We start from the raw sequence: 25313 nt of genomic DNA on the forward strand, positions 1-25313 counted from the left end.
TTTATGGGAGTTAGTCCACTGTTGACCGATGCTTTCATTCACTTCCGCAGTTTATCGATCAGCTTCTAAATCTATTATTTACTTTAGGTTATATATCAGCGTATAGTCTTTGCACTTCAGCCCCAGTGCCACTATTTATTTCTTTTTATGGTCAGTGTATATATTCTTGTCAAAAACTGTGCAGTATTTGATGATGGCTGGCACTGAACCCTGTGTCATGTCCACATAATGTCAATGTCAGTCTTTGAATGCCCCAACGAAACAAGTTAGATGTTCTTTGCAAATGTGCTGTTTTTAACGGTTGGGGAAAAAAGATTCTTAATAAATGTCTGACTTTCTTTGGAGAAACTTGCTGTGAAGAAAGTTCAATGGAAAAAAAGGAAAAGATTTTTCATACCTCCTACCACATAGTATATTCGCACTACAAAAATGTACACACCCTGCCTATAAGCACTATTCTCAATAACCATCCAACTAGAAAATATAAGAAAGCCTTGTGAGATTTGTGTGTGTGCAGATGTGACTGATATGCTTCCCTATAAATGTAAGTGAAGTGTAATCAAATTCAGTGGGTGAAACTGTGGTTTGTGTGTATTTTTTAAAACTATTTTTTTTTTAAACAATAAACAATGTACTCTACATTCATTTAACTTGATTTCAATTGAAGCTTTCCCTACTGATTAAACCAACGTGGAGAAACTGACTTAACATGTTTGTTTTTAACAAAAGTTTTTTTTTTAAAGTACAAAGTTGTGTTTTGTCTTCAGCAGCCACGACAGATTTGAAAATAATGTGGGCTCCACCCTGGTAAGGGAGACTCATGTTGGCAATATTGTTTTAAGCAGAATTACAGAATAGGGCAGAGTCCGCACGTTTATCCTATTAGAAGGAAATGAAGCAGACAGTCTGTCTGTGTTTATCCATTATGAAATCCATATCTGGCTGGAAATGAAACAGCCAAGGTTCAGCCTCCGAAAAACTTTTTCTTCAAATGAAACTTGGACCGAGAAGGAATTTACAAATGGTTAATTGGCTGCTGTGGCTCTCAGCATAGCTATCTATAAAAACTGAACTCATGCTCGCATACTGAACTCAATATGCTTTAGAGCGTCTTCAAATAGGAATGCACATTATCAAGCTGAGCAAAATATATATTAGAGAGGCCATTCTCTCCTGTGACAAGGCATTACAGGAGCAATGCCAAGTTTTCAGAAATGCAAATGCTGTTAATGGAGGGCCTTTGGGTGAAAGCACTTGGCTTGTGTTAAATTATAATGACATTTATGCTGCTCACCCTTTGAGAGAATCAAAGGATTTCTTCTCTTGTCTTTGTATAAAACAGATTTTTTGATGTCGAACATTTCTCCCGTCTGTTAGGGTGTTGCTTATTGCCAGTGAACACAGGAGTTAGTAGATGGTTGAATGGTTGGCATTCTTGCAGTGATGTTCAAGTGGCTTTTTATCTGGATGTAATGTGAATGAAATTGCCATTCCTGTGACAATAAACCCAGCAAATTGCTCACGATGTCCCTTAATGCCGGCAGGTTTTAGCAGTTTTAGGTGTAACTTGAGAGCAACTTCAAATTGTCACATTCCTCCTCCGCCATGGCTGCCTGGAAACCAAAACAATTAGCAGGACTATTTCTGCAGAGATGACCACAATCCTCACACTTTCCCTGCCGCAGGTGGCGAAAGGCTCCTTTCCAATTAACAAGTCTAATTACATCACAACTCCGCAGAGCTGTCTCGCATTCATTGTGTCTGATTGTCAGCGGGCACTTGTGAGTTGGTGCTTTTGTTTGATCTGTTTACAACTCTTTCATCACGCGGTGTGAATTTAAAACGCAGCAGAAATAATCGGTCGGGTCGTAGTATGACTCTTCTTTTCTTACTTGGTTTGATAATTAGCTCAAAACGGGCCCATTACTTGAATAATACTAAATACTTACCAAACTATGGTGCGTATTCATAGTGCAGCTTCAGGGTTAGATAGCAGTGCACTACATATATATTAAATGAGTTCCCCCCCAAAAAGAAATTTAATATAAACAGCTTCCACAGCTGTATTCACTGCTTCTCACTTTAACCCCAAAAACTACTATTTCAAATGTACATACACTTGCATTACCAATAAATATATCAATGAATATACAATCAGCTGGCAAATATTACGCAACTCAAAAATTAAGCAAATTCAGCACCTAAATGACACATTATCACTGCCCCATTGCAATTGACAACTACTTCCTTGAATTTGGGCTTTTGTTTCATCTTGTTTCACCTTTAAGATTTCATTTAAGCAGTAATGTAGCAAAGAACAGTAAAAATCCAAGCACAGGTACAGAACACAGTTATCAATGTAGCACCGGAAAAACCTGATACCAGATCGTGTAAACCTAGCAATGTTCAAAATAACCATTTAATTAGCACTCATCTCCTTTCCTGTAGTTGTGCACAGCTGATTCCTCTCTACACCCTCTCGTTTACCGAGACCCCCATAATAAGCCAAAATGTGCTTCTCCAACTGCTTATCATAACTACTGTACCCAGGTGCCACTTTTTAATTTTTAAAATGTGTTAATATGTTCCTGTTTTAATACTTTCATCCATCTATTTTCTTCCTCTTATCAAATTTCAGGGTCTCAGTGCAGGTCTCAACTATTCACACACACAGTCACACCTACAGCTTTGAACTGTTGGAGGAAGCCAGAGTATTCATACTCTGGACCTCCTTGGTTAGCGGTTAGCAACAGAGCTAATAATGCTGCCAGCATGCAAACCAATGCATAAAAACAATTGTAACATGCCCTGCTCTTCTACTTCTCCTTATTATTATTACTAGTATCATCATTATTATTATTATTGTTATTATACAGATGTGAGGAGGGAAAATGTTATTTTGCTCTCTCTTAAAATCAAAGCTGTGCACCAGTCAATTCACCCTTTACAGCTAGTGTGTTCAGTCGTTAATGGTTGAGATTTCATGTAACGTCTGTCAGTGTTCGGTCTCTAATCATCTGCTTATCTTGCCTCACCAATTAAAAAAATGTGCTGTATATGTGATAAACTGTTTTCTAGCACATATCAACTTCAGAGGTGGTAATATGTGAGTGGGACAGTCACATCTTGTTTTTGCAGCCCCAAATTGACAGTTTCATGTTTAAGAAAAAGTGCAATGAATTGGTGCACTTAAAAAAAATGAAAAACATCCTTCTATCCATTCCTTCCAGTTTTTATTTAACATGTATGCCACATATTATCTTTGCAAACCACCCCCAAAAAAGTATTTCTCGCCAATCTTGCAGGACGTTACAGTTTTCTGTCTTTTGAAAAAACAAAAAACCCACTAAAGTCAACCTGAACAAAAACTAGACACTGCACGCTTCAGAGATTCTATAAAAAATGAGAAGTCCGTGTTGTTTTCTCCTTTCTGCTGCTTCTCTTGTACCTCAGCAAGGCACAAAAACAACCTGTTTCACCCAATTATCTCTCCCACAGGGTGCAGTCAGGCAATTTGGCTCAGTCAAGACTCTGATTCATTGAGCCAGATGATTTAAAGCTTTTGGGGGCCACAAGTCAGCCCACATGGACTGAAACTGCTCCGTGATTCTCAGTTGATATTTAGCAGCGCAAGTTGCTCCACTAAAGGTTGCAGAGACAAAAATAGAATGTTATTTCATGTCTCCCTCATTTGTCACTCTGTGAAAAACTGATTTCTGAGGGACAGAAAAATGCTTTAAAGCACAGAGTACCGTATTCACCCTGTACTGCAAAAGCTGCTTTCTACCTGGACATTTATATTGATGATATGCTGATAACTGACATGTTTTTCTTGCAAAACATACATCATTGCATCACATAACCTCTAACACACAGTGTCCTTCACAAATATGGAAGTAATTATCCCGGACATCAGACCTTGCAAAACCAATTCATTCGTGCTTGGCATCCCTCGAGGATGTATTTCCAATAATTACTGTATGAGATTTAGAGCTGAGGCACATATAAAAGCCAATGATACCTACGGTCAGCCACAGATGTCAGGACCGGTGGAAGAGTCCACTGGCACTTTATTGCCCTGTTAAGCCATTTTTGAGAAAAATGACAAATGAGCCAAAGAAATATCTTTTTGCAGCACACCTGCAAGAAGAGAAGTGTTTATGCGTGCGTCTATCCACTGTTTAGAGCCATTAATGGTTGATCAATGCATCAAGTCACTCTGGATTGTTGCAATTAGAAAACAATCCTGCAAAAAAAAAGAAGCCTATTTTAAGTCATGCGCTATCAGTAGGAAAAGCAACAGAGAGGATAATTGGGTATTGACGAAAGAGTGTGAAAGGCAAAGACAGCATGCAAGACCACTTTCCAATTTACTCTGTCATCTTGAGGCTCTGATTATGCTGTTTACTGACCAGATAATTGGGGCAATGTTCGATAAAAACAAACATTTTAGGGGGGACATGTCAAATACAAGCAAACTTGCATAAAAATATTCCAAACACTTAGCTGGAATGATGCTTTCCTATTTCCCGCAACTACTTGCGAATCCTGACACACTCATGACTTCCTGGCTCCCCAGTGTTTAATGCACTATTATTTGCTGGATGGAGCCATTTTTCAAAGCATAGGAGGCTTTTGTGCTTTCTTGGCTGATACTAAATAGCTTCTGAAGAGTTAATTGAGAGAATGATGCCATTATGGTTTCTACTACGAAAGCTACCAAACAATAGCTCACGGTTTATTAGCATTTAATTCAATTTTATTCAATTTTATTTATATAGCACCAAATCACAACAACAGTCGCCTCAAGGCGCTTTATATTGTAAGGTAGACCCTACAATAATACATACAGAGAAAAAAACACAACAATCAAATGACCCCCTATGAGCAAGCACTTTGGCGACAGTGGGAAGGAAAAACTCCCTTTTAACAGGAAGAAACCTCCAGCAGAACCAGGCTCAGGGAGGGGCGGGGCCATCTGCATTAGATACGTTTTTTAAATTTTAATAAGAAAAGATGACAGAATCCTCCAGTCAAAATTTTGCAACATTCAACATTTTAAATTGAAACACTTAATAAATATTAACTTGGGGTTTCCTTTTTAATTCCTTAAATTTGAATACTGCTGATCAAATTTTTTATTTGTTATTAATATTATATAATCACATAAAATTTGATTCATTTTTAATTTTTCTTCAGAAGGAACAGACAATGGACATAATGTGGAAAAGCCTAGTTTTAGCTGGGAATGAACTTTTAGCAGTCATTACATTAAATTGGTACTGCAGTTATACTTTTCCTACTCTAAACTTCTAACAATGTTTCAATGTAGTGTCTCCTTTTAATTGCCAAGTGCAGAACATCATGTGAAACTTAAATGTGAGCACCATCTAGTGTTGAAAGCTATTATCTTTAATGTGCTTCATTAAATTTAAAAAGAAGGGCATAATTAGTTTTTTAAAGTTGGTTCATGTAGACTGCCTATGTAGATTTCATACATTCATGAAATATCTGCAGGATTTTTTGTTTGAATTCAGTCAATTAGATACCATTAAATAAAATCCAATACTGCTTTAAGTTAAGTTGTCAATAAAGCTCTAAAATCCTGAGGAAAAAAATACTGATACAAGAAGTACGGCTATATCAAGCTCTATATGACTCACATTTCCAGCTGATTGAATTGCAGGCTTCTCTGTGTCTCGGTAGCTCAGTGGGTTTTGTTACCCCACAGCCAGCAGAAGCGTCGTGGCTTGGTGAAAGACAACAGAGGCCATCTGTTGTCTGTCTATTTTCTTTGGTGCTCTGCCACAAAACTCTGCTGCCAGAACACCCAAGGGTACCCATGTGCACTATGCTGCGCCTGGGGACCAGCTCATTGAGGCACCTTTATAGCCTACTGGCTCCACTGGGAGGTGCCTGCGTTCTGCCAAAGCCTAGACACAACAGCGGCGGCGTTTGAAAAGGGCCTTGTTGTTGCTGCATCGTTACACAACCGTGCCATTAACCTTAATTGGAGCAGCTTGGTGGAACACAGAAAAACTTTCAGCACTCTGAGGCAGTGATGTTGTTCCCCTGAGTTACATAAAATCGAAACTGATCTCAGGCTGAGTTAATTGAATTGCAGAATACTTATCGTCCTGCTGAGGAGCTGAGGAGTAACTGAGGAGTAAGTGCTGTACAGTTAGAACTAATTCTTTGTTTCTGAGCTGTTTTATGAACATGGAAGCATTGCTCCTCCCCTTGTTTCTTGGGAATCATAATGACACTGCTGTAATAATTCCCATAACGATTGTTACTTGGGTGTAGTCCAGGAAACACAAACTTAAGAACAGACATTGGAGGCTAAGGGGATATCCCCTTAAAAACAGCTTTCAAATCAATAATTAATTTGTGCAGGACTGAATTGGTTTAAGCAACTACATCATGTATGGTAGAGCTGACTATGACAAATTGTTTTGGAAATGTATTCACTTGTGTTGTGACAGTAAATATATATAGATATTTTTCATCAGACTGATTGTTGTGGATTTGTGGTGTCGCCTCCTGTATTTATGTTACCAAGAATAATGTTAAGGTTTGGCTAGCAACAGGCTAGCATGACTGAGGCTCCTGTAGCGTTTACTCAGCTCTGTCCGGTGTTCATCTTTAGGGCCTTTGTTAAGATAGTGAATACAACAGAATTCCTATTAGCTGGCTATGTGGTGCAGAGAGTTGTAACAAAGCTGATGTCTTGTCATAGTTTGAGAAAATCGAAGTCAAGGTTCATGGGTGAGTAAATACAGTTAGACTTTACTGTAATGAAGTGTTTGTGGAGGTTGCAGTAAGAACCCCATAAAAGCAGCATAATGTCAACCAAATAGCTTACAGTACAGCTCCTATTTCGAGTATTGTACTTAGAGTAATATAGCAGTATAATACTGCTAAATCATGCTCCCAGTACTGATTTAGCAAGGGCACGTCTTACAGTACATTACGAATCCGCTTATTCAACACATTCATATGTCACATCCCTTAATGTATAGTAGCATAGTAAAGAATAAAAGGTAATGCTCTTAAATGTTTTGGTTTTTCTGCCTAGCTTTTAGACTCTTGGGTCTTTCTTTTTCCCACTGTAGCGTGATAGTATTATTAATATTTTCTATTCATCATTTTAAAAAAATCCCCCTAGCACTTCCAGCCTAAATCTGTTATCTCATGCTGATATTAAGCTCCATAGAGATTGGATTGGAAAAGAAGATTACTGTGGCAGAAGGATTTTCCGGGCCAGCGGGTCACTGCACATGCATTGGAACCAGCAGCATTACAGTAACTCATCTGAATATGTTTGTCCATGGAGTTAATCTTCCATTAACTGCTAACAGAACTCCTCCAGAGTGTATGTCGCTTTGGCTTTTTGACAGAAAGCCGAGGACATTAGCCAAACACATTAAATTTGTTAAAAGGACAAATAAAGCAAACACTTGAATGGATTTCTCCCCCTTAACTAAATAGCTAAGGCATTGTCTTGGTGTTACAATAAGCTGCAAACACACATCAATTATTTAGCCCAAACAGAGCTGGAGTCTGAGAACATTTTTGTGTTTTTTTCTAAGTCATGAAATGGTTTGTGAATGTCAACAGCTTGACAGATTGTGGAAATGCACAGTACCGAATGAATAGTGTAAACATGAGATGAATCATTGCTGTCACAGGCGATACAAGCACGGAGGGGTAGAAATGTGGCTGTCTGTAATTCTGCTCTTGGCCTCCACCAGCCTATAAAATCTCTATCTTTGCAACCAGTAATGTATTTTCTAAGTAGAGTTTTCTATGTTTATGTACCTACTTATGTTCAAAATAGAAACAGCAACACTTTCCATGGTGTTTATACTGCAAAGCAGCTATTGCCAGTTCATGTCCTCTGTAGAAGATCTGTAATTAGTCACATTCCTAATTGCATAGCATACACATTGAAACTGCATGAATTAAATCAAATGAAAGCCTGTGATCACGGCGCTAGACTGTCAAACATAGCTTTGAAAACACGTTTCCACACAATGTCCTCGCATTAACAGTTGTACAGTAACCATTCCTTCATGTCTTTACAAAAAAATTGATAGTTTGAACGAGATTTCACATAAAAAGCATGTAGCTTGTGTGCTTGAGGTCATGATCTCCGAATCCTTCTCCACAGTGAAGCATGCCTCTGAAGAACGGAGCATTGCTTCTCCTTGCTGAGGGTGGAGCTGATTTGTTGCAGGTGTTCACGGCCACACAACCTCAGACCCCATTATCCCCACTGCCATGTTTCACAGCTAGTTTGAGGTATCGTTTTCTCTCCTCTGTGTCCTCTTACATACACCCTTCTGTTGCCACTAATCTCAAACTTGGATTTATGAGTTTATAAGACTTTCACTGTCAAATGATAGGTTGTGTAGTCCACAACCAAGCATTAAGCTTTGTTTCGCCTCCTGTGAAGTGGTTTAGAGGTCACTGCTAAACAGTAGTGTTTTGGTGATTCGAGTTCTTTATTTAGCAAGTTCTGTGGCTCTGATTGAGTTGCTTTTTCTGTCTCTCTGTGAGGAAGAGATTGATCTTCTGATTGTTCTGATTGATTTTGCCGGCCTGACTGCGTTTTAGATACTACTCATATAGTTCTTGCAAAACATTTTAAAGCTTCTTGGAAACCGTCAGAATGGCCACAATGTATCAAAAGCCTCTCATTGCATAGAACAACAGATTTTTGCTATCATATTGCTGTAAACAATGCAATGATTTTAACTGTTTATTTGAGGAAAAGGTTTTCTGCCACATTTTTTGGAAACACATTTTTGAGTTTAAATGTCTTGCTGAAAAAAACACATCCTTACTTTCAAAATTTGATATTTTGACTTTTTACTATTTTAATAAGCTATAGTGTTTAACTAATTTCAGTGTGTTTGGATGCACGCTTTGCTAACTTTTTTGAAAACAGAAAAAGCCGTGTGAGGAGCAGCTCGAATCTGCCTGAATGACACCTGAACACTGTTCTGACAGATCACAACTCACATCTGTCCTTTTGGAAAAATTATCTGACAAATTTAGTTTTGACTGCTAAACTATATGTAGCAGCCTTTTTTACCCCTAAATTGTTATCCTTACATGTTATTTGCTATGTATTATGTTTTTAAATGTTTAGATTCACATTATTTTCAAGCTTACATCATAACATGGCAGGTTTTTTGATATACTCTCCTGCTGTAATATGTGCTCTACAAATGTTTTTGCGTTTGCGAAACGTCTTAAGACTTGGAAGCACAAATTTTCAAAGAAATGAACATTTCATTGGCAGGTAAGGTTTACATCAGCGTTTGTATTGTCAGGTTGTAAAAAATGTATTTAGCTTTTAAGTCACAAAGTGTAATAAAGTCTAGCTTCTCATGTTCTACCAAATGCAGCAGAAGTCAATGGCAAATATTAATTTACTGCAGAAATCTATAATATATAGTCCTTTTAAACATCAGATCTGTGGATGTAAACATTACTTAAAATACAAACAAAAAACTCTTCCTTCATTATTTAGCAATTTACCAAGATAAACTGGATCAGATTAAAACATACCATTTGCGCTGCCTGTCTGTACTCTCATGTGGACGTCTTGACCTTTCTAGACTGATTCCTGGCTGAAGAATTGTAAAATATTATTACTTTTATAGTTAAATAAATATCTACCACAGTAACAAAAATTCCGTACTATTAGCTGGCAATGACAAGTGGTGGAGAAACTTTTCAAACCAGTCCTTTAGGAAAGAAAGTGACAAAACTCTACAAAAACCCCTCAGTACACATAAAACTGAAAAAATGTGCATAAAGTAAAAAAAGTTAATATGTTAATATGTTTAAGGTCGAGCTCATTTTAAATACTTCATATTATCTTTTATGTCCTTTTAAAAAAGTAAAATGTATTACAATTTATTAATGACAAAAAAGAAAAATCAGCTAAATGAAAAGGCTTGAGTAGTGTGTGACATGGTTAACTGTCAATATCTATGAGGTGATTAAAAAAAAAAGGAAACTGATGATGGAGCATTAGCAAAGCAGCTGATTAAACATATTACACTGAGACATTCTCATAGATGCTAATCTGAAAGCGCCGGTGAGCCAGCACCTGGGTCAACTTGCCTGTTTTATTAAAGCTGCGGTCCCCTCTCCATCATGGTCACAACTTTCCTTGCTCGGGTTCTGAGTTATTAACAACTTCTTCACACTCCATCTTCTCGACATCACACATGTTGACCAAGGTGGTTAGCAAGAGGAAAGTCTTGTTAAATCACCGAAGCTTGTTTACTTGCTAATGCTAGCTGTGTGATAACTGATCTCAGACCTGTAGAAGCAAAGCAAGTGGTAGCCTGCTTCGCACACTGGTCTACTGCGCATGCGCAAACATCGGACGGGGGGCGGGGACTGCCGCCTCCTCAGCTTGTCTAGCTCAAGTCATGTCAAGTCAGAGACAGCTACATTTTTCTATGAGCACCAAACAATTTGAGCTTTCAGCAAAAATAGGCAACTGATGCCACTGATGTAACAAAATCGCAGTGACGTTAGCGTGGATACAAACAGCTGTCTAAGTTGAAAGGAGAGATATGTCTTTACTTTTGGTGCATTTTAATTTAAAGTGTCTATTTTTAAATGTGACAAGACAAACACTCCTTGCCTTAATTGTCCTGACAAGATGACACTGCTGCAGACCTTTTCCTGTGAGGTTAAAGGTCATTTGTAGACACCTTTGTGATGAATTTAATAAGAGAATGCACGTGTGTAGCAAGAAGAAAAAAACAAATAAAAGCAGCCCAGCTTGTGCTCTATTTACTAAAAAGCATTAGTAAATAGTTTATTATCATAAATAATGTTATTAGTTAATGGTGATACAAATAAATCTTATTACCTCTTTGTAAGATCCCTTTTTAGAGAAATTATACACACGTGTTATTACAAGGAATAATTAAATACTAAGTTTAAAACAGAACATTGATTGTGTCTCAGTGAAACATATCTCTCTGTATATATTAAACTCATTTTTATCTCAAGTGTTGTAATACTTCTACAATCATTATTGCCACTAGAGGGCAGACAGCATTCATTTTCTCTTATGAAGGCAGTTGACTGTCTTGAATTCTTTTATTTGCTGAATAACAAGTTTTCACGCGTGCTCTGCACATAACCTTTTAAGTTTCACATTTAAAATACAAAGAAACCAACAAAGCCCACCACAGATCCTCATTTATTAAAATATGTTAGCCCAAAGGGATCAGGAGGCTTGTGTTGCAGTGTATGAAACACAGTGCACTTGCAGGTGTTGTTGAGCAATGACACATAGCTTTACAGTGTCAATGTAAACCTAAGAACTTGAATTTGTTCTTGAGAATTTGGGTTATCACATTAGATAATTCAACTGTAAACAGGGTTACCATGAATGAACATGGTAGGTGGAAGTGCTCTTGAGCACACACACACACAGATGAAAGCACTGTCAAAGCACTGCATGAACAAATGAAATCTGAAGTGATTTTCTTCCTCAGAGCGATTCAAACACAGGATGAGGTCAGCAGGTCGGCTAGACGTGCAGAACTACAATGTTGTCACACAGAACAGCAGAAAGGACTGTAGGCAGGAGTCTCTCAAGAGAGAAAGACACCAGGAAAATAATTTGACTGAAGAGCATTCTTCTGGAGTCTCATGTGTGAGATCATTTAGATGAAGTGGAGCTGACAGAGCAGTCCTCACTCATTTGCAATCCATCCAAGTTCTGACAGTGATTACAGTCTCATTAGGAATTGGGAAGTGCTTTTGTTGGGGCATGCCGGCCAGAAGAGCACTGGGTTTTTTTGTTTGTTTGTTTTAAATACAGAAATAGGCTGCAAAGTATTTACATCACACAGTCAGAGTTACTTGGTTGTGGAGAAATAACCACCACTTAGCTGGTAGTCTAAATTCCAATCCACATTTTTATTCCAGGACTCTACTCGACTTGTCTAAGGTTGAGGATGTTTTTGCTCCTTTTATGCCAGGAAAATCAAGTGGGTGTGGTCTTCTGTCCTCAAAGTCAGAGCTGTGTTCTTGAGATGACCATATTTGGGATACCCCCACTGCATGATGGTGATATCCAATAGTAGATAGCAGAGTGATATAATCATTATTTGAAACTTCCTCCATGTTTATTATGAAGATTCACCATTGTAATAATACGAAAGGTGGTTAAAGACTGTGTCCACTCTGCATGTAATCATTAGTTATTAATTCCTGGCTCTCCACAGCGTGTCCTCCTCCCCCCACAACAACTGGTTGCACCAGATGCCCGCCCTTGCCTGCGCCTGGTTTGTTAAGATTTCTTCCTGTTGAAAGGGAGTTTTTCCTTTCCACTGTCACCAAAATGCTTGCCCAAAGAGGATCATACGATTGTTGGGGTTTTCTCTGTATTATTGTAGTGTCTTTGCCTCACAATGTAAAGTTAAAATGGTGCGTCTGTGTGTGTTTTTATTAAATGTAGCCATTACAACATTACAAATGTTAAGCGTGTAATGATGCGTGACTCAGCATGTTGTGCCGAAGAGCTTTTATTTTGTATGTACAGGGAAAAAACAAAAGAAAGAAAAAAAACCCCAAACAAAATCCAGTAGTAGTTCACAATTTATTTTACTGAATAAATTTGGACAAAACACCAGAATCTGTTACGATACAATCAGAACATCTGAGGCAGATATCCCACCATGCACCACCCCCCTCCATGAAACAAAAAAGGACTAAACATTAGCACCAAATCAGCACCAGCTTAAATAAAGGTAGCTCAGTCTACAAAAACGATGAAAGCAATAGCTGTTTTACTGTTTAAATCCAAAAACAACTCAGAAAAGCAGCAAACTGAGAATTTTTCCTGTTTTTAAACTTTTCTTAAAAAGAAAAAAAAGAAAAAGAAAAACGAGCACCCTCCTAACCCCACCCCGACCTCCCACCCTTTGCTAGGCAGGCTATAGCATTCATGGAGCACATGCCAATGTCTAGTTAAGAAAAACACAAATTCAAGTAACATTGAGATACGACAAAACGTGTCCACTGGTACCCATTTTCGAGCATGACCGTTTCACAGAACCTAAGCAGGGAGTAGAAGAAAAAAAAAAAACTAAAATAAAAAACCAACCTAACATGAGGTTCTGGAGTGAGCATGTCATAGCAATACTATCACTGAATATCTCATATCAATTTTCTTAAAAAGAAGTGAGGGAGACTGGGTGGCAGGAGGCTGTCGGGGGTACAGGAATACTGGCACAGAAGATATTGTGTTTTCTAAAACTTCAGACAGACCGTTTTTTTTGTTTGTTTTTTTCTCTGTTGGCGCCTGTCCTGTGTCAAGATATTGCCTACATCATACATGAAAAAGGAATCTCTGGATAAAGAAAAACCCTGCAATGTAGTTTTAAATATATATATATATATATATATTTATTTTTATATATATATAATATAGCTGTTACAATTTAAATAAATGTTATGTTCTTGTTCCTACAACTGAAGAATGGAATTAAATTATATTTTTTTTAAAAAGTAAGCTAATTTTAGAGGTGGAATCATCCTTTCACCTAATACATCAAGTGCATGATACCGTGTGGGGAGGCTGACTATGAAAATAGATTAAGATTGAGGTGTACAGAGTGACATTAAAGCAGCAGTAACAACAGACTGGAATAGCTTTTCAAAAAACAAAAATGCTTTACAAAAGTAATGGAAAAACAAAAGTGTGGTAAGAGACAGGAGGAGGCGGAAACATAACAAAAGACAAGGCCATTGAGGAGTTTAGTGACTGTCAGAGTCTTCAACAATATAAAACCGACAAACGAGACACGGACACACGACATAAAACTTAAAACCATGAGACAAGGGCGAGGTCAGCCATGTCGATTATGATGACAACCACAAGAAAACGCCTGCTCTGTTTAAACAATGCTCCTGGGTCAGAACTATGACCACCTAAAGCTATGACATCAAACTAAAGAAAACCAATAAAAAAGAGCTGGGGTGTTGCGAGTCTGTCAGTTCCTTTAGGATTGTTCTCCTCGGATTCCTGTGTTTGTATGTCCCTTCATGCTTTCCATAGTGTCAAAAAAAGAAGAAGAAAAAAAAAAAAAAAACAGGTGAATGTGTCTACTTTTATGAGCACCACATTTAAAACAAAACAGATCCGAAAAAAAAAAAAAAAAGAACATTTGCTACATTGTTTGCAACTTGCATATCTGGTCGCAACATCCCCGATCGGGACGTGCATCGCCAGATGATGTATAGATGCCATTTGTCATGCCAGACTCAAGGTTTTCCATGAAATGGTGGCAAAGGAAACACGATGGAAACACCTTTTTTATGAGTGACAAATTCACCTATTTACTTCTACTCTACTGTTTATGTTTTTTGGCTCTGCTGCGAGCTTGGCGAGCCAACCGTGGCGGAGTCGTCCGTTTGTGCTTGGTGTTTGCTCAGCTGAAGAACTGCTCCAGCTCCTCTTCCATGTTCACCTCAGGCACCATCTGCTCCTGCTCCCTTTCCCCTCTGCTGTGCACTGCAGTGCCCCCTAGCGCCCCGGAGGAGGCAAACCACGGGTGCTCCAGAATCTCCCGAGAGGTGAGGCGCTCCGCCGGCTCCCGACGGAGGATGGAGCGGATCAGGCACTTGGCCTTGGGCGTCAGCGTTTCTGGGATGTTGAAGTGGCCCCTGCGGATTTTGCTGAACAGCGAGCCGGGTTCGACATCGTGGAAAGGGTAGCGCCCCACGAGGATGGTATAAAGCATGACGCCCAGGCTCCAGACGTCAGCTGCCTTCCCCGAGTAGCTGCCGCCGGCATTGAGGATCTCGGGGCTGACGTAGGCGGGGCAGCCATGTTTATCTGACAGGGAATCATCGTGCCCATTCAGGATGTACGTGTCCTCGAGGCTCTCCAGCTTCACAAGGCTTCTGCAGACACACACACAAAATTCATTGAGCTCCTTATAAATGTGGATGATATAGAAAGAATTTTAGCAATCAGAAGAAAACCATCAAGTGGGTAATTTGCTCTGACAGGCAACGTAAAGTACTTTAAATCCATCACTTTTGGATGTCAGTGGAAGTAGATCGCATAATTCTCTCAGCTTACGCCTGACATTTCTTTTCAATATATAAAAAGTGTCATTATACAAACAGATTTTCCAGAAGAAACATAATTATGGGTAACTGATCAGAAAAGTAAAATCCTTTTTTCCCCCTCCTACTCATCAAAACAGCATCTATTTGCACTCTTTTCTCTAAACCCTGCAACAGTTGCTACAATGCCCCTGGGTGTTCATAATAGCGACTAATTATTGAGAAGCTTTATCACTAAAGAATCTGTGCAAGTTCAAGCAACGAAAACAAAAAGCCCCCATATATGACTAGACAGCCAGCAGAAGCAGGTAAAGACAATACGATATGCTGCACCAAGCAACGAGACTGTGATCGAAGAGAAGGATGTATTTATTGCTACGTTTGACTTTCACACGAGGCCGTTTCCTTTCATTAATACGTGGCAGAGCGATTTTAGGTTTTAAAACGAGGAACATTCTATTGTTTCCTTGAGCAAAATACCCATTGTTCCCATGTGATATAAAGAGCTGTGTGAATTTTAAATACAGCACACCACTGCCTGGATAACAGCTCATTTGGAGGATGTGCAAACCTGCAATTAGAGCTAAGAGGACCTAGGAAGGCAAACTACTAAAACGGAGCAGAATTTAATATTAGCACACATTGTGCATTTCAGCTGAGTCAGAGGCGGCGCTCATGATAAAATATCTTGAGGCGTGGTAGAGAAGAAAGAAACAAACGAGCCTTGTTTAAGTAGCTACATGATTCTACTCGAGGCCAGCGTTTGACTGATGCCGCTGTTTGGTCAAGGGTTAACGGCAGCATGACAAATTCGGGTCAAGAAGCCAACGAATGCTGCAGAAGCCTGCACGGGTATCATTTTCTGTCTGCTCATCCACTCCTCTCTGCAGTCATCACAGCGTTTTGTTCCACACTTGGCCTCAGAGCCAGAGGAGGTCTCTCTAAGGCAGCTTTGTCTCCTCTCTCATCTCTCTGCACTCGTTCACCGTTTCAGCAGGACTGAAAGGTTGTAAGAGGAGTCTTGACAGGCCACATAGTAAATGCGACCCGGTGCTGCCCTTCACATCACTCTTAAAATTCACCCAGCATGAATCATTTAGTGGAAGGGGGCCTCAGCATCTGAGCCCGGTGACATTCAAGGTTACTGGACCTGTACTAAATATGTGAGGCGGCTCAACTTCTCTTTTCCACAGAGAGCGCCAGAGAATGACGTCACATTTTTCAGACAGAAGGCCCTGAGTGCAGCATGTGGCTTCAAGGTGTTAAATAAGAAGTACTTAAGGGGATGCTTTAGTGCTGGGATTTGCATATGGTTTCTAATGAAAAGAATAAATGTTGAGTGAACTGGCATCCACTCAAATTCTTTAAAAAGAAAAAAATAACTTAAAAAGCTGCTCTAACAGATGTCTGTATTTTTTGTAGTTTTCAAATGCTGCCACCAGGGGTCAGTAAACCCGCACTGGGAAAAGTGTTATTCTAAAGTTTCCTCTTGCTCATCACACAGAAGCCCCGAGTAATGGATCATCTGCCATGCAAAAGCTTCCCCTGATAACTTATCTGTTTGTGTTTCTCAGCTCAACAGCTTTCCTGAGTCTTAGCATGAGTAGCGATTACATTTGTGTCACTCATTTCCTTCCCCCAAGTGCGATTCCATTCACATTTACAGTATATGGGCACAAGAATAACCAGGCGACACACAAAAGGCTCATGTTTCCTTCATTCTGCACAACACCTTGTATAGTGTCAACTTACACTATCTGCGGTATTAGCTGTAATATCACACACATACCGATGAAACGGATTTAGCATCTTATACACAAAAAAAAAAAAAAACAGAGGGAAACTGCAAAGTGCACAAAAGATGCTAAGGTTTCCATGGAACTCACCTGTCCTCATTCTTGAAGACAAACTTCCTCAGTTTGAGGTCACGGAGAACCAGTCCGTTGTCGTGGCAATGTGCCACAGCCGAGGCTATCTGATAGAAGAGCCTGGCAGCTTCGTCCTCTCGCAACTTCTTGCAGGTACGGACAAAAGAGTGCATGTCGCCATAGCTTCTCTCAAAGAACACATAGGCCCGCGTCTCCCCAAGCAAAATCTCCAGGATTTGGTTAATGTGCTGGTGCTGGCCAAGGGCGAAGTAGGCCGCCAGTGACTCCTGGTATCGGCCAACATCGAAAACCTGCAATCAGAAGAAAGAAGAATTCATGCTTACTGTTAGCAATCTGGAGAATTAGATCTTTCTCTTATATATATGGATTCAGCTATATCATAATTTTCTTTTGATGATTGGAGATCTATAAACCAAACCTTTCCCACCATGGATTTAAACAATTAAATCAAACTGAAGGAGGTGTAAAATGCACTCTAACTGAACTAAATGTAACCAACACATGAGTAATCCAACACATTCCCGGGACACCAAACTTGGTCTTTTGGCAGAGCGAGTAAGGTTAAATAGAGGCAAACTGAAAGCATTGTATTAGTGCATGGCATTGTGCTGCAGCCTGGGGGTTGCAGTGTCTCTTTTGTTTCCATAGTAACCCCCAATTGACTTTCAGTACATGCAGTTCAGGTGAGAGGGCTCCTCTTCTTGCAGTCGATACAAATACACCCCACAGGTCTGGGGATCTAAAGTTGCAGCCTAAGACTCCAGCTAGACAAGAAAGATCAATCCTGAAAAGGGGGGAGGGAATTGATCGTGGCTGTATCGAAACCAGCACAAAGCAGATGGGGGTCAAACAGCAGTTAGTACACAGGCTTGTGCCAAAGGCCATTAATTTGTTATTGCCCTGACAAAACATTATCTCAAGTCAAAAGGCACAGGTTATTTGATATGTCGTGGCGTACGAGTCCAAGGGTGCATGCAAGTATTGCCTCAATTCATCCACTTAAGCCTCAGGGACAACCCACCTGCCCTCATAATCAGTAATTTACAGAAGTCAGTAGAAGCTATAAATGTGGTGAGGAGAGGCCATGAGTTTGATCCAAGCTTAACAGGGCAGCGCTTTTTACATTTTTTTATTATTTAATGGGTGCATTTTACTCAAATCAACTTCCCTTTAAAAATTGAGCACCTGGTGCAAAAAAAAAAAAAAAAAAAAAAGGGTGCTCTATGGATATGTTGGCACTACAGATCCAAGACTGAGCACTGTGCCATGAAAGAAAGAAGCCACGGCTGTGCCAGAATAGCACAGAGGAGTGTGTGCGTGGTTACTCACTCCTTTGTCAACGTTACATCATGCAATCCAAGCCACACAGCTCACTCCATTCACTTTTTCCATTAGGCTGCTGCTGCCAGCTCTCTATTTACAGTTCAAGCAATTATTAAAAAGTGGAGATGGTGGGCAGGAAACCCATAAAAGCCAGCTCAGGATTTTTCTGCATAGCACATTCATCACATCTGAGGACATTAGGCATCGAAATAAAGTCGTGTTAATTCATCTAGACGTGCAAACAACGTACCCCTAAAAAAATATTTCGTGCAGTAAAAATATATATGTGTGAATATATTATTTCTCCCCAGATTGACGTCACAAGTGGGGAAAAAAAAAAAGTCATGTTGCGAAATAGCAGGTTTGTTACCATATTGACTACTAACCTTACATACGAGCTCGTCCCCGCTGTGCAGGTGGGCGGCTCTGAAAACGTGGTCTCCCTCCAGCGGCTCCAACAAAAGGTAGTCCCCGATGCGGGAGATACAGTGCGAGGAGTCCGGGGTCTCCGGCGGGCTGGGAGACCCGAGGTTGGGGCTGAAACTCTGATGAGACTCTGTAGTCCTTAAACAAGACAATTCTTCGAAGTCGTGCGCTTTGTGCCGCGATCTCCCATAGCGTGAAATGTTAATTGGATTTGACCTCTGTATGTTCATGAGGAATAAGTGCGATATCTCCACAAAACCGGGGGCCTTCCTCCTCCTTGTTCTTCTTCTCCTCTTCTGTCGGGATAACACTTCGTTGTGCAGAAAGACAATTCGTCCAAGTACTTGTGTTACGCTTGCATGAAGTAAAAAAAATAAATAATATTTTTTTTCTAAAAAAAATTAAGAGATTTAAATGCACCTTGCCTTTGCAAAATCTAACCGACTCTGTGCAGCCAAAACAGGCTCGCTGGATTTCATGCAACTAAAATTGGTCTCTGATTTTTTACTGCTCACTTGCACCCCTTTGTTTTCCATTCATTGGATGAGACTGGGGTAAAGAAAAAATTAAGAATTACTGACTTAAGCTGGATGAAACCCCTTAGTACAGACGTGCTGCAGCTTCACTGACGTTAAGTGCGAGCAAAACTGCAACAAAGGTTGCCAAGAGTTAGCTTTTAAAATGAATGAAGAGTAAACCCGCAGCTCGTCTTGCTAGCTTATCTTGCCGGTTAATGGTATGGCACGTTTCATAAAACGGAAACAATATATAAGACACAGCTGTCAGGCAAGGGGAAAAAAAATGCAAAAATCGAAACAAATAAAGCAGCTTTCCAGCCCAATTATAGCTGCTGACTTTTTAAAACTATTAGTAGCTAGCAGGTGCAGAGCTAACTAGTTAGCTCCCTTGGCTAACTAGTACCAGGTCAGTGCACGGCCTTGTTCCCCGGGATCATATCCATGCACGCTGATTGTCATCTATCACATAAGGAGAAACCCCCATCCGGAAAAGACTGCTGTGGCTCTTTGTGTGCGGGAGTCGACGTCCTCTCTCTTTCTGCTGGTCCAGTCCTGCGGAATAAAAGTGTCGTCTTTCTTGAGTGTCTGCTGATATAAATCTGATGGAAGGAAGGAAGGGACGGCCGGCCGACTTTCCCAGGCCAATCCCTCGATTCAGCAGGACATCCTCTCTCCCGTGGTGCCGCTGTGCTTCTTACGTGGCTGGGAATCTAGTCCATTCAAGTGCGGAGGGAGGCCAGCCGAGCTGTACACACTGCGCCTGTACAGACAGAGAGAGCAAGCCTGCCTGCCTGACGGAGGAGGGGACGAGGACGGGAGGGGGGAGCTTCTGTACACACGCACACCTGCGCACATGCACACACACATACAAAGAGGCATGCCGACCCGCCCCCTGACGTCATGTAAACACCGAGAGCTCATTGGCTTCCGAGCTGACTTATAACATGCGGTGAAGTCATGTGAGAGCCATGTAGTGCGGCTACACCCCCAGGAATCTAATTGCGTCGCATGCTGGTAAATTGGATGGGGAGGGGGGGCCGGAGTGAGAGTATAGCTACTGTACGTGCTGTGTTACAAATGTGTTTCCTCCTGAAATGTCATTCAAGGGAAAGCGAGGGAGATCCCGCTCTCACAATAGCACACACACCGTTCAGCGCAGTTACCGCATAAAATCGTGGTATTTGTAACACCTTTTTTGTGGCGGCATCTACACCTGTAAATGAAAACACACTGCGTTACTAAGCCCTTAGGATACAGTTGAGTCTATATTTAAAATTACATGAAAGTGTAACCAAAGGAGGGCCTAAGCCTGGGGTGTCAAACATAAGGCCCGGGTGCCAGAATCAGCCAAGCAAAGACACCAATCCGGCCCACTGGATGGCTTTGTAAAATATCAAGGAGAACAGAAACTTTTTTTTTGTACCCATAAAGACGCCCCCGCCCCCCATGGGTATTCATGTTACACCAAAATAATTAAACTATATATTTCTGTAATTTTACACATTTCCCTATGCAAATTCAAGCTCAAAAAAGTCATGCTGACAGATTTATTTCTGTTGAAATGGGACTTCATTTTTCAGTATAAGATATTTCACTCCACTCCACAAAAGATAAAAGTTACAGCAAACTCTACAAACCAAGCAGTGTAATATGGTACTCATTAGAAATGCAATGTAAAACAGCTAAGACAGAAATCAGTGGAAGTATAATACTCCAGATTTTTATTTATTTATTTGTGTGCCAAGTGTGCTTCATTAAAAAGCTAGCACAGGGGGTGCGTGCATCTTAGACATGTCTTGCAGCAGATTGTTCTGTTACACAGTTGTGCATGGAAGAGCTTCATTATTCATTGTTCTTCCCTATACACTGTAACCAGGAGGTGTGACGGCAGGCTTGTGCAATTCCATGTAGGACTCCAGGGCGGTGTGAGGAATGCTTGCAGCTGGACACAAGACACTGGCAGAAGTGTTTGATTTAATGTTTGTTCTCCCGCGTGCGATGTGCGTGCGCTTACACAGACGTGCTCTGTTCCTTGTTTCTCACCGTGTGCCTGAATAAGCCCCCACAGCATGGAAATGCATTTTTTCGCCCCTCATCGTTTCTAGTCTTCGAATGCGGCAGCACCCACGAGCTCGTCAAATGTATGTGCATGTATGTATGCATGTGGGTTATGTGAGATAATCTCTGTGAGCCACCCACTTTGCTCCTTGTTAAAATGCTGGAACATTCTTCCATATACAATAGCTGCACTTTGGTTTCACCCACTCAGTCGAGAACTGAACTTGTGAACTGTGAAAGTGTTACAGGTTACTACAAGCTAAATAAACACAGGGATACACACATGGGTTTTGCTGGAGTACATTTCTGTTTGATGCCTCTGCAGGCTCCACATCTGCCCATCACTCTAACCCCAAAATGGGGATTCTGCTAAGCTGAAATCGCAGCTGTGCATGAATCAGAATAATAATCTCCAAAGATTCCTTTTGCCCTCATTCCTTGATACACTGTGTGACTCATTCGCATTGGAGGGCAGAGCTCGAGAAAATCCACGCAGGCTCATCAGCTCTGCAGACGTGCCTACATGCCGAGAAGTAACGCCAGGCTGCCCCAGCAGTGCCTTCCAGTGAGAGACTGCATACCACTGAAACATGATGTGTCCTGGAAGACTACAGAGGTCAGTGCGGACGGCTGAGCATCCTTGAATCCCTGCAGCAGTTGCTCACCCGCCTCTTAATAGGCCGTTTTGAATGTAGAAATGGAATCTAAGGTCAATTTTCTAAGTATTCTCGAGGTTACGGGGAGTCATCTGGGGCTCCAATCCACCAGGGGAATGCCATTTTCATGTTTTATCACACTGGTCGCAATCAAATGAGGAACCATTAAAGGTATTTTTCTTAGATTTTCCAAATTCAGAGAGAAGCCAATTTCCTGCCATCACATAGCAACCCCGGCTAACTCATGTTGACACCAGCGAGAGTCGATGCTGTCACATCCACACCCCGTGGGTAACTTCCACTGAGAAATTCAATCATAGCAGGAGAGATGGATGCAGAGGCGCAGGAGAAATGAGATCATTCAGTGAGAGGAGACAGTGTGAGGGAGAGCGAGGCAGAAGGACGGAGGCTGGTGAAGCAGGCGGCTCGGAGAACGTGATGAGAGGTGGAGAAAGGGAAAGACAAAAGAGAGCAAAGATGGGTGGAAGTGTTAGAAACTGTGGTGCCAAAAAACCCCACGACTCAATAAGCAGACGTTCAGCTGGAGAGGAGAAGAAAGGAGAACGTGGTATTCTGTTGTTACAGTAAAAGTAAAAAAAAACTGTAAAAAATACTTTTACTTTTTAAGCCAGAATTGTTGTTGACATTTTAAACCTTTATTTACTAGTACAGTACGGAGTAGACAGGAAGTCAGAGAGAGCCACACAGGAAGTGGTCTGGGTTGGACTCAGACCCAATCCCCAGCAGTGACCTTTGGCATATCTTGGTGAGCTTTACCGGTACACAAAACTAGGAAAATTTACTTGTGCAGGAGTATTTCCACACGGTGATAATGATGCTTTTACTCAAAGAAAAGATCCACTGATCAATAATTCCTCCACCATGGTCAGCTAATGGTTAAGTATTTTAATGATCATCAGAAAATTACTTTTTTATTTCTTTACTTTTTTGGCCTTTTTAGTTAGAAACGATAGCCCACAGCAGGGAATAACGAGCAGCAAATGACCCAGGACAGACTCAAACCTAGGAGGCTGCAGCAAGGATGTGGACAAGGGTTAGAGTAGAACCCAGAAGATGGATTTCTATAGATAGTTACCCTTTTAGTGTACATTTCAAATGTTTATTATCAGCTCAAATAACTTTGACTAACACCTCTTCAGCCAAGAAGGTGAAGAAGGTCCAGGCAGGGGGTGGCAAGGTGCAGGGAGAGACTTTACAGCACAGGCAGAACAAGATCATGATCAGTATGTTCGTTTGTGGTCCATTTGTGTGGTATATTAATTAATCAGTTATTAAAATGTGTGGGAGGGGGGGATCTTTCTGTGGGCTCGGCTTGCGTTTCCAAAACATCCACAGCATCCTATTGATTAATAAATAAAAGTGTGCGGCGACAAGTGGGACGAAAGGGCATCAAATCAAACCAAGAAAGGCGAAGATGCCTCACCAGACAAGTGTGATAAACGCTTTGAGTCACGATGAAAGAACAGAAACCAAGCTAATATCAGACATATTCTCAGTTTTGCTTTGGTCAGACTCTCAGTGAATGCGCTGGGATCGGGCAACACCTCATTTTCAAGTGGCTGAAAATGGAGAGCCGAGGACTTTGTAGTGGGAACAGAGAGGAGGAGGAAGTGGGGTAGAAAATCATTTCAGCTGTGATATGACTTTGCTCGCAGGCTTTCCTTTCTTTCCTAATAATCTTGACGCAGCAGCTTGTCGCACAACAACTGCGATTTGAGAAAAATCCCAATCACAACCACAAACCATTTGATATTGCTTTGTAATTAGATCTAGAAAACCTCATGTTATACAGAGGGAGGCAATATTATAGTAAAAAATCATAATCATTTTTGTTTTATAGCACAACCTAAAAAATATTATACACTGGACCAACACAGTTATGATATCTGAATCATAATTTTTCTCTTTTTGCTCAGTTAAGACAGTAAACATAATAATGCTTATTAATGAGCATGCTGCTTGAAGAAATGCCCGATCAGCAGGAGGGTAAAACAAAGGGGAGAATAAATATTGGTGATTCAACTGACAGTAATGAAGCTTGCATTGTCTGAGCAGGATATTGCTCCCTCTATATTTTATGAATCAAAATGAAAGTGTCCTGTACCCATGAATTCAGGATGCTGCCTGAGGACTGTTTCTTGCCGAGGCGTTTTTCAGTTTACATCTCTGAGGCAGCAGGAAGTGTGAGCACTTTTGAGTGGCAGGTCACGCAGGCAAGACCTCGAGAGGAAGGATCTTGGCTCGAGGGGAGACAGGATTGGCGTCACAGGCTCTCCTTCATGGAGTCAGACAGCTGAGTGAGGACTTGTGGCAGCTCTGTCACTGGACAGGGTGACTCACTCGCTTATAAGTGGAGCGGTTAATAATAGTCAGACATTAGTGCTCCTGGAGTGAAATAACACGGCTTTAACAGCTTAAGCCCTCTAAAACGGCTCACTGTAAAAGAAAGACACGAGGACTTATAACATCAATGTTTGCCATGTTTTAAAATAACATGGCACGTTAAAGCCACCATGTCAAAACTGCCCAGAAAAGGAGAAGACAATCCCAGCAAGAAAGATTTGCGATTCCTCTCTGCTCTGTCAGATATTGTCTTCCCTTTGCAGAAAATATATATGTTTTTGGAACTGCTGAATGTATAAGATGTAGATTTATTCAAATTCTTAAACAAGACGCTCTTTTAGAGATGCAAGGCGAGGGTGAAGAGGTCGGCATTATATCACATTTGCCGGTGATGAGTCAATCTCAACTTTCCAATACTTGCAGGAGGATCAGACTACAGGAGCCGAACATAGTCAGCAAAGTGCATTCAGTCATGTTGCCTTAATAAAGGCTTCTGGCAGAACATATGCTGTCGATTTACCCTGTAAACTTGTATAATATTCTAAGATTTGCAGTTATAAAATGCACGTGGAAGGTAAAGACTCATTACAGTTAGCAAGGACATGTGATCTTTGTTTTGCTGGGGCTGTAGCTTTAGCTGAAGGCAAGTCATACTTATAAAAGTATAAATAGTCTGCTGAGTGCTTATCACTGCTGCCTCAGAGCAAACAGGTTGGTTTCCAAGCTGAGTTTGACACACAAATCCCCCAAAAACAACCACTTATGTAAACTGCAGTGTTTACAAAGATGTAGACAAAAAAATGTAACAGCCTAAAACACATATGACTGAGGTAATCTTGGCAGAAGTACCAAAGGGGCAAAGTGGATGATTACACTGCTGTCTCAGACCATTAGGGGGGCCTGAAGGCTCCAGAATAACTACGTAGCTGCTTTGTTGTTGTTGTTATTATGAACTT

At 40.7% G+C, this 25313-nt stretch overlaps 1 protein-coding gene across 1 annotated transcript; it reads right to left on the reverse strand.

Annotated features, from left to right (window-relative positions):
- Positions 1-12627: 12627 nt before the first annotated feature.
- trib2 (tribbles pseudokinase 2) lies at positions 12628-20143 on the reverse strand. The gene is made up of 3 exons (XM_031755175.2): positions 18722-20143; positions 17010-17302; positions 12628-14955 (listed from the first exon to the last, which is right to left on the reverse strand). Exons 1-3 carry the CDS (start codon positions 18989-18991, stop codon positions 14481-14483), a joined length of 1038 nt encoding a protein of 345 aa, XP_031611035.1. The 5' UTR covers positions 18992-20143; the 3' UTR covers positions 12628-14480.
- Between the last annotated feature and the right edge of the window lie 5170 nt (positions 20144-25313).

The sequence above is a fragment of the Oreochromis aureus genome, linkage group 15 (genome assembly GCF_013358895.1).
Source record: "Oreochromis aureus strain Israel breed Guangdong linkage group 15, ZZ_aureus, whole genome shotgun sequence".
NCBI classification, from domain to species: domain Eukaryota; kingdom Metazoa; phylum Chordata; class Actinopteri; order Cichliformes; family Cichlidae; genus Oreochromis; species Oreochromis aureus.